The following is a 9,723-nucleotide window of genomic DNA, read 5'->3' as shown; positions in this document are numbered from 1 at the left end:
GTAGGGAAACTGAGGCTTGGGAGAGGACGTGACTGGTCCCACCTCACCCAGCTACCCTGTGATCCAGCTGGGGTTAGAACAGCATGATGCTGGATCTTAGTGATGTGTTCAGTCCTCTCACCCTTGTTCCTTGGTTATGGAGACTTTGGATAAGAAATGAGGGCAGAGATTGAGATCTAGTATTTGTTCACTGTGAGATTCTGGCAATTTTTAGGTCAGATTTTCCTCAGCTGCCAGGATGAGTCAGCAGGACAGTGACCATCCCTCATTCATATCCACCACTTTGCAAAGGGCCAGCATGCACTTTGCAGGCCATTCAAGATCTCCTTAACCCTTGATGTGGGGTCCTGACATGGGATCTGAAAGGTGCACATATTTTCTGCCCTGTGGGGTCAGCCATTCACAAATTTAATTCCTCCCAAATTCTCTCTGTTTGTTGCTTTATGGTATCTTCCAGAGGCCAGCCACCTCTGGCCCCTTCATGCTAGGTGCCGTACATAGCAAAGAGCAGCTCCTACTCCTATGCCAACTGATTTCCATGGAGTTAACAGGCATGCTTCTCTCTGTCATTGCCGCTGTCCCTATTTTAGCTTTCCGACGTTGCCAGCTTGAAGAGTGCAATGTCCCAGCTCCCCGCCCCCCCAACACACACATTCAAATCTTTAATTAGCACCTTCGGAGCTTAACAAACCTCAATGGCAAAATCAAAGGGCCCCAATTCGCTTCTCTCCTCCACCTGGTATAAATCGGGAGCTGTGCATCTGATGTCAACAGAGACGTGCTGATGTAAGCGCGAGATGAATTGGGCCCAGTGTGTTTACTGACATGGCCTATTTAAACCCCTAATTTGAGGCCACGTATGCCATTGACAATCTGCTTGTGTTGCTGATGTTGCCAAGCTTTGTCAAGTTTGTACTGCAAGCCAGACTCTGTGCAGGAATGGGGCTGCTCCAGCTGGACAGAGAAATGCCTAGAGAAAGGGGAATCACCCCCTCTCACTTGCCCCTGTCACCAGGGATCTCAGAGTGCTTTGCAGGATATCTGTAGATTATGCTTTACCCTCTCCCTATGATGTGGGTAAAGGGTGTTTGCCCCTGTTGCAGACAGGAAAAGCAAGGCACCGAGAGGGGCATGATGGGTGGATAGTGGGGGACAAGGGGTGGATTTAGAGAGCACGTTCTCATTTGGAAGCTTCTCCTTCTCTGTCTTACATAACACGCATGCAGTCACTTGCACACAAGTGTGCACACATACGTGCATGCAGTCATTTGCACATGCATGTGCACACATGCATACACTCACCTGTATGCATGCAGTCATGGCCTTATGCCTCCATATGGACACACACATACACACAGTCCTTTGCATGTGAGTGCATGCACACATACATACAACTTGCGTGCATGTGCGCAGTCGCATGCATCCATATAAAGTCACACACAGAGCTTTCCTCTGATGCACTTTAAAGCGTGTGCATGCACACCCACCCACCCACACACACACTCTCAGAATTACTTACACACCACAACCCTGCAGACACGTCCTGTACTGTACATGGCAAATTCTCCCCTCTGCTTCCTGTGCTCTGACCTATTTGCTATTGTTCTCTCCTGTCTCCGTGCCCTGTGAGGAGTTTGGCAGGATCCGGACCCTGTTCTCCTTCCCACGTGTTCCCAGCTCTCGGCTTTGTTCTGCCGCTGCCTTCAAAGGCACTTTGACTCCTTTACAGCCCCCTCCTGTGAATAGGGAATGGCCCTGCTGAGATCCACAGCCCTATGTAAGGGGGAATGAGGCAGAGCAGGGGGAGCCTTATGTCTTGGGTTTCTGCCACTTGAGTAACCCAGAGAGGCGACTGGCTGGGAGAGGGCACACGCTGGCTGATCCTTGGCAAGCCCAGGCCATACAAGGGCTTGCCCAGGACCAGACCTCTTTACAGAGCCCAGGAGGCTGGATTCTCAGTTGCTGTCGACCCATGTAATGCCAGGGCAGCCAGGCCTGTTTCTACCACCTGAGAGGGGGGCCCTGAATCTTAGAATTTCAGATCCATGGGATGAGATCTGCAGTGGCCAGGGTATCACCTCACTCCTCTTCTAACATTGTGGGGTTTCTCTGGGGCCGTTGTGCCCCATCCTGTGCATGTTGGTGATTCACAGCAACTCATGTATGATGCCTTTGTACCTTTAAAGTGACCTCTCCAACAAGCTGTGGTCATCAGGGAAGTATGACCTGTGTTCTATGAGCCCTCCTACCCCTTGAATCTCCCTGATTGGAGATCCCCTTCCCAAGACCAGTACTGTTAGGGGCATGTCAGAGGCAGGCCAAGGCCCAGGTGGGCCCAGGGCAGAAGGAGCCATGGTCAGTGTTCCTCTGTTCCTAGCAGTCTCCTCAGGGCATCTAGCCTTGTCCAGAAGCCAGAGCAAGCCCCAGCAGCCACAGGCTTGGAGATATGCATTGCTGTTCCCCTCCCCCATCCCCTGTGCCAGCCTCGGCACCAGTGCAGGACTGAATTGGGATCCCTGGCAGCAGTGGGGGGGGGGGCAAGGGTTAGCCTCATGGCTTTTTCTAGCACAGCAGCTGCCATATTGGTCTCTCCTTGGCTGGCTTCAGTGTGCCCCAGTCAGCCAGAGCCTAAGAGCAGTACTATGATGCCAAGGGCTGTCTCTCTACCAGCTGATCCTTGGCCATGCTCCCACCCTCAGGTTCCATGGCCAGAGGCTGAGGCCACAGGGCTGGGCACACATGCCACTTTCAAGGCTGGCGGAGCCCTCTTTCCCCCTTTTCTTTGCCATCCTCTCTCTCTTCTCATGAGCTTACAGCCAGCATGTTCCCTGCTGAGCAAAGAACCAGCCCCTCCCAACCTCCTCCCTCCCCTTCAGGGCATGTTCAGAAGCTCAGGCAGCCAGGATAGCCTCATGGTTAGCTACCATGAGTGGAGGAGGCTGAAATGTGCCCCCCCATATCTCTTCACACCACCTCCATCTTCTCTCAGCCAGAATGAAGGCAAGGGACCCTAGAGCACTATTCTGCTTGTGAGCATCTGCCCTGCTTGACTCACAGCCCCAAAGTGTAAAAGGGACAGGTCATCAGGTCTTTGTCTGGGCCAAATATGGACTGCCCTGGGCAAAATGAGCACCGGGCTGGGAGTTTGTCCCTTGAGCTGCATGGGAAGTGCTGATTCATGCTGCACCATCTCTTAGGATCCAAAAAAGATCCATAAGAAACCAAGCAGCTGACTCCTACTTGCACTAGCCAAGAATAGAACCCAGGAGTCCTTGTATTCATTTTGCCTGCTCTGAACACAAGGCCAGCTTCTTCCATGCTGGCCTTTGCCCAGAAACCTGACTTTAACCAAGAGCCAGGCAGACACCCCAGGTGTCCTTCCTCCCAGTTTACCTGTTAGCCCCCAAATCCATCTTTCTGCTGGGCTCAGAAGCTACAGTACTTACATGTCAGACTCCTGTTTCCAGATGGCTGTAACTGCCTCTAAAAATGACCCCCTTAGAGCTAAACTTTCTCAACCCGGAGGTGAAAAGAAAATTGAATACTGGGGGAGGGGGCGGAAATCAAATCAGTTCTGTTTGCAAGAAAAGCAGGTAGGAGGGTGTGGGCAGGCAGGTGCTTTTTATGCTGCAAGAAAATCCTCCTGATCCTTTTTACTGATCGTGCAAAGAAAATATTTCCTTGTTCCTGACACTTGGCAGGGCCCATAGTCCTCGGTCAAAAATGTGATCAGCCTTGTTTGGGGAAGACACAAGAGAGGCTGAGACAATGACTGCACTGTTGATCCAGGGTCATTAAGGAGGATAATTTTACCCACTCCCAAGTCTTGTCAATATCTCCCAGCTAGTCCAACACACCCTTACATAACCTGAGTCTGTTTATTTTTTAAGTGAAATACATTTTGCACATTTCTCATGAAAGTCCCTGAACAAAAGAGGCCTTCAGTCAGAACAGGATGGTGAGAACTGCAGAAACTCATGACTCCTATAAATTGGCGGTGGTGTTGTTGCTGTGACGGTCCAGGGACTATGTGAGAAGCAAGATTGGGTTAGTCCAGTGGTTCTCAACCCTTTTAGACACAAGGCATCCCTCAGGAAATATTAGCGCTTCGTTTTCACTCATTTGTTGACTGCAGAAAAGTAATAGAGCAATTTTTTTTCTGCTTAGAACTCAGAAAGACCGTAACAGGTCGGAATGTTTTTAGCATTATGGATTCCTATTTGAAATCCCTGGGTTTACCTTGTGAATCATGGTTGCACACCTAACAGTGCCAACATTGTATGGCATGCTGCATCCCCCTTGAAAGGTTCTCAAGGCACCCCAGGGTGCTACAACACCTGTTTGAGAATTATTGGGTTAGTAAGATCTTCAGGACCAACCGTGGAGCTTGGAGAGAGAGAAGACAATTTTCTGGATGCTAAGGCCCCTTCCTCAGGTCTCGGAAAGAAACAGAGGCATCTTAAACTCAGTGCCAGGGAAAACAGTAGTTTTTGTTTAATCCCCATGATGTGAATGCAGATAATCAATGTAGTACAAGGTTCTCAACTGGAGAAATGTGCAATGCTTTAAAGGGTGATGCAATGCCAACACCTACACGATTCACAAGATAAGCCCAGAGATTTCCAATAGGAATCCATGGTGTCAAAACCATTCTGACTTGCTGTGGGCTTTCTGAGTTTTTTGCAACAGAAGAATGGCTTCCGTATTTTTCTGTAGTCAAGAAATGAGCAAAAGCTAAGAGCTGGCATTTTTTGAGGGTGCCTCAAGTCTACCAAGATAGAGAACCCCTGCTGTTGCACCTTCATGCTACATACAGTGAAATGACAAAGGAGCAGGTTTAAAACAAACCGAAGGAAGGACTTTTTCACCCAGCATCTTATTAACTTGTGGAACTCATTGTTACAAGATGTCACAGAGGCTGATAATGTAGCCAGGTTCAAAAGAAGATTAGATTAATTTGTGCATGATAGTTCCATTAGCGGTATTAAATATGACAGTTAAAGTGCAGGCTCCAAATTAGGCCTCTGAATGCTGGAAGCTGTAGGGGCAGAGTGGCAGGGAACAGCTCAGTCTGGATAGGCCCTGCCTGTGTACGCCTCTCCTGAAGTTCCACTCTCTGCCCCTGTCCCCTTAGCATCTACTGCCTCCCTCTGTCAATAAGATGTGGGACTTGGGTTAGATGGACCTGTGGTCTGACCCAGTAGGACAGGGGTGGCCAACCCATGGCACAGGCAGCCTCTATGTATGGCACTAGCAGATTGGGGAGGGACAGGCAGCATGGCAGTAGAAAACAGTGGCAGATTGGGCAAGGAGCACAGGGCAGGAGGCAGAAAGAGCAGCTGATTGGTCAAGGGAAGGGCACAGGTCTAATTTGTGGCACCCCTGCCTAAAAGGTTGGTCCCTGCTACAGTAGGGCATCTCTTATGTTCTTAGACAGGACAGTGAGCAGTAAAGAACAAAGCAAAGTTATTGCTGGTAGTTACAGACAAAGTCATGAATGGTCAAAAGAGACAAACCTATAAATCTGGTCTCTGCTTGTGAGATCCCCCTAGAGCTCAGGGCTGGGTAAGGGCTCGGCACCCACACTTGGACCCAGATTATCAGACAAGTCAGTGTGCCATTTAGGCCTTTCATAATGCACCAGATTTTCCAAAAGCATCCCAGATGTAATGACTTGGCATCTGGATTTTCCAAATGGCACCATCTCCTTTCAGTGTCTGGTCCCTGGTGGCACAAGTGGACTCAACAAACATCATTGGCCTATACAATATCCTGTTGTTTTGACTTATGGATAAAGCAGGAGGGTGTAGCAGGAGGATGGGAGAGAGGCTAGGACATGGGGAGTCTTACTGGGAAAGTGCATGTCTTTTTAGCCAGGGGTCACTGCGTTGCAAGTGCCCCTGGCTGGGAAGCTGATGACTTCCTTGCCTGGGACTATTTTAGCCTGACAGCTTCCATCTGCTCTATCCTGCAGCAAGAAGGAGGAGGAGGATGACAATGCAGAGACAGAGATCTGGTTGGTACATCTTGTGTGGGATCAGACCAGGACATCAAGGCCATGTTGTCTAGGATTCATTTGTAACAGAGGCAGTTTTGTCCCGTGTGCCTTGTCTGTTCCATTGACTCCTTTTCCAAACAGGGCACCTGATCTATTAAGGGGCCCCACCCATTGCAGCATCAGGCTGTTGGCAGTGCCCTTGTCTCCTTGCTCCTCAACTGTAGCACCTGGTAGGTTCTTTATAGGGTATAACTGGGGTGCCAGAGTGGGTGCTCGTAGGGACCCTTTTGGGGGCAACAAGGATCATCCTTCTGGGCTATCACCCTGCTTATCTGATTCAGCTCATTGCTGCCTCACCTCACGCCCTGCCATGGCTTACCTCTCCAGCTCCTTTAATGTGGAATGAAAAGCTGTGAAGGCCTCCCCTTCAAAGAGAGCCCCTAGGGCACCTTGCAGGGCAAGGGGGAGGCGGGGGGGAGGGGGAGGATCTTACAGGAAGCTGGGTCTGTGTTACCTGCTGCGGGGTCGATTTCAAGCTGAAAGGCCATTAAGGCTGCGTGCACGTGAATGGCAAGGAGGTTGGTAGTCCCACCAGCCTTCATATATAGGTGATCATGTGGTTGGTGGAGCACAGAGGTTTGTTATATCACAGAATCACCTAGCCCAGACCCATGCTCATGTCAGGATCAACCCTGGCTAATCTACCTCAGCCAGCTGTCTGTCTAACCTGCTCTTAACACCTGGCAGGGATGGAGATTTCACTACTTCTCCTGTTCCACCTTCAGAGTTAGGAAGATGCTGGACTGCCCTGCTCAGAGTGGGTGCCCTCCATGTGCCCAAAGGGTCCATAAGAATCCACTTCCAGCCCCCCAGTTATAGAACTCAGAGTTGCAAAGATTTTCCTAATATCCACCCCAAATCTCCCATACTGCAATTTAAGATCAGGAGCCTGTCCTCCTCCTCTCTCTAGCTATCCTTTGGATATTTGTGGGTGTTATCAAATTGCCCTCAGTCTTCTCTTCTCCAGGCTAAATAACCCCAGTTCTTCCAACCTGTTCTCATCAGTTGTATTTCCTCAAATAGTGTCCTTAGCTGTAGCATGTTGCAGGGCAGGTACACGGTGCCTGGTAGGGCTGTTCAGGGTGTGTTGCACACACACATACACATACACACGGTCTCTCTCTGTCTCTTTCACATACACATTCAAACACACTTGCATATTCACACATACTTGCACCCACACACTTTTTGTACACTCACGCTCTCGCACACTATTTAGTTGGTCTAATAAAAGATATTGCATCTACCCAAAGAACCTTGCCTGCCACTCTCGCACACGCATTCTCACACCCATGCATTCCTGTCTGCCCCCAAAGGGCAGCTGTTCCAAGCACCCAGAAAGCAGCTGTAAACCACTTGCAGAGCAGAGAAGTGCCAGAGCTCTGACATCAGCGTGGCTAATGAAGGAGCTGTCACCACTTTTTGTGAGCCGCCTCATGAACAAACCAGTGCACACGGCCCCGGGCTTCCCAGCTGCCCTGCAGAACTACCACGGTGTTGAAGCCTGGGACTTAAAAGCAACCATGAAATAAACAAGCTAACACTCAGTGGACTGGAGGGAAGCACTGGTGAGGAAACAAGTGATAGGTCCTAGGGGGTGGTTACAGCAACAATCTGAAGAATGCCTTGGCATTGTCCTTTAAAGATGCTACATTTAGTTATGCAGTGTTTTCCCAGCAGCTTAAACTGGAATTAACTTCACTGGTGTCTGTGAATTGACACAGGTGTTAAAGAGAAAAGGGAATTGAGGATGGAAGGAGAGACGTGGTCAAAAAATTGTCTTGAAAGGCAGGATCACTGGGTTCTCTCCCTGGCTCTAGCCACTGACTCTCTGCATAACCTTGGGTAAGTTGCTTTCTCTATGAGTGCAGCAGGGCTATTCCTGGCCTGCTGTGCCCCAGAGCTAGGGCGGGGGCACTGAGACTAGGAAGGAGTATGTCTCAAGTGCTTTGAGATTTCCTGGCAGGGCTGTATGATAGGATACATCTGTGGCAGTGGTTCTTAACCTTTTTAGACTTGAGGCAGCCCTCAGAAAATGCCATCTCTTGACTTTCGCTCATTTATTGACTGGAAAAATAGCAGAGCAACTTTTCTGTTGCAAAGCACTCAGGAAGACATTCACAACAGATCAGAATGTTCTTAACACTGCGGATTCCTATTGGAAACCTCTGGGTTTATCTTGTGAATCATGTTTGCATACCTCATGGTGCTAACATTGTGTGGCACCCTTGAAAGGATTTCAAGGCACCCAGTGGTGCTGTGTCACCCTGGTTGAGAATCTCTGGTCTATGGAGATAGATGGCAGGTGTGCTTGCTCTCACCCTCCCCCACTCAGGGCCAGACCTGCAGCCTCTGCTGCCAGGTCAGAATGTGGGGCTGGCTTTCCCTCCATCAGCTCTTCCGCCCCAACAGCCTTGCCTCTTGTCCCTTCCAGCTGTGCAGCGCATTGTGCAGTCCCACCTGGAAAACAGCAGTAACCTGCAAGATGGTGACCATGACAGCTCCGATGGGGAGACTGAAGACAGCAATCCACATGACCCAGAGGATGCCGAAATTGAGGGCCCTGGCCTGTTTGACCTGGAGAGCAGCAATGATTCTGGTAAGAGTTAAATGAGGCATGAGTATGCATTGGGAGGGGGGCAGAAAGCACCAAACCGCTATTGCAAATGCCTGGGGGTGGGGAGAAACGTGGGCAGGTATTCCCTGCACCAGAAAGCCTCTTGCCCCCTAGTGGCAGCAAGGTGTGCTATAGCCTCCAATCTGTATCTGTCTGTCAGCGGATCAGGAAAATAGGGCTGGGAGGGACCTGACAAGGTCATCTAGTCCAGTTTTGGCGGTCAATGGCTCTGGAGAAGATGGAGAGTGGTGCAAATCATGAGACAAGCTCAGATCAGTAGGTCTTCCCCATGCATAAGGATAGAGGGGGTGAGGAAGCAGTGTGATTTTGGACTGTGAGGACAGGCCTAGGAACCAGTAGTAAGCCCTGAGTTCTAGTCCTGGCTCTGGTAAGACTAAAGCTGAGTTTCAACTGGACATGGGTGACTTACCTTGCAGGGGAAACACCGTGACCACAAAGGTGGTTTTCCTAGTCGCACCTGGGGAAAACTGCTCTCCTGGCACAGGGTAGTACCCATGGAGGTAATGTATAGCTAACCTCCCACTTTCACTTCCAGTGGGAAGATCTTGGCTTTATGCTCACTTTATGGAAATGGGAGACTCCTCCCTAGCTTGCTCCTGGGGCCTTATGGCTAAGGGCAAACGAAACTTGGGGGCATCTGAACCTCAAGCCTCTGGGCTTGGGCCTGCACATAGGATGCCTGCCAAAAGATTTGGAAACATCTAGAGCCCGAGGTGGGATGGAGGATGTTTGCTAGTTGTAGGGTCACTTATGGTTCTTGATGGACTCACGGATTTGGAATTGATTTGTCCTGGAACACAACAAATTTTCATTAAAAAAGCAAAAACAAAAACAAAAAACTGGACCCGGGTAACTGATTCATTGCAAATAATGTGCCCGGCAAGTATAGTCAACTGCTGAGAAGGCCTTACAACATTCGACTAACTCTCATTTACCCAGGAGGCTGGGACTCAGGAGGTCTGCGTTCCCTCCTTAGCTTCCCCATGGACTTCCTGAGTGACCTTAGGGCAGGCCAGCTCCCTGCCTC

At 49.9% G+C, this 9,723-nt stretch overlaps 1 protein-coding gene across 3 annotated transcripts in view; it reads left to right on the top strand.

Annotated features, from left to right (window-relative positions):
* Positions 1 to 9,723, top strand: part of PPP1R1B (protein phosphatase 1 regulatory inhibitor subunit 1B) — a 52,913-nt gene that overhangs the window by 33,528 nt on the left and 9,662 nt on the right. For all 3 annotated transcript variants that reach the window (XM_006022594.3, XM_014519430.2, XM_025202912.1), the window contains one exon: positions 8,493 to 8,657. In XM_006022594.3, the coding sequence (XP_006022656.1) occupies positions 8,493 to 8,657 (165 nt within the window). The remainder of the gene's footprint in view (positions 1 to 8,492; positions 8,658 to 9,723) is intronic.

The sequence above is a fragment of the Alligator sinensis genome, unplaced genomic scaffold, assembly GCF_000455745.1.
Source record: "Alligator sinensis unplaced genomic scaffold, ASM45574v1 scaffold886_1, whole genome shotgun sequence".
In the NCBI taxonomy this organism is placed as follows: Eukaryota; Metazoa; Chordata; order Crocodylia; family Alligatoridae; genus Alligator; species Alligator sinensis.
Note: the sequence above shows the minus strand (reverse complement) of the source record. Positions and strands in the feature narration are given on the sequence as shown.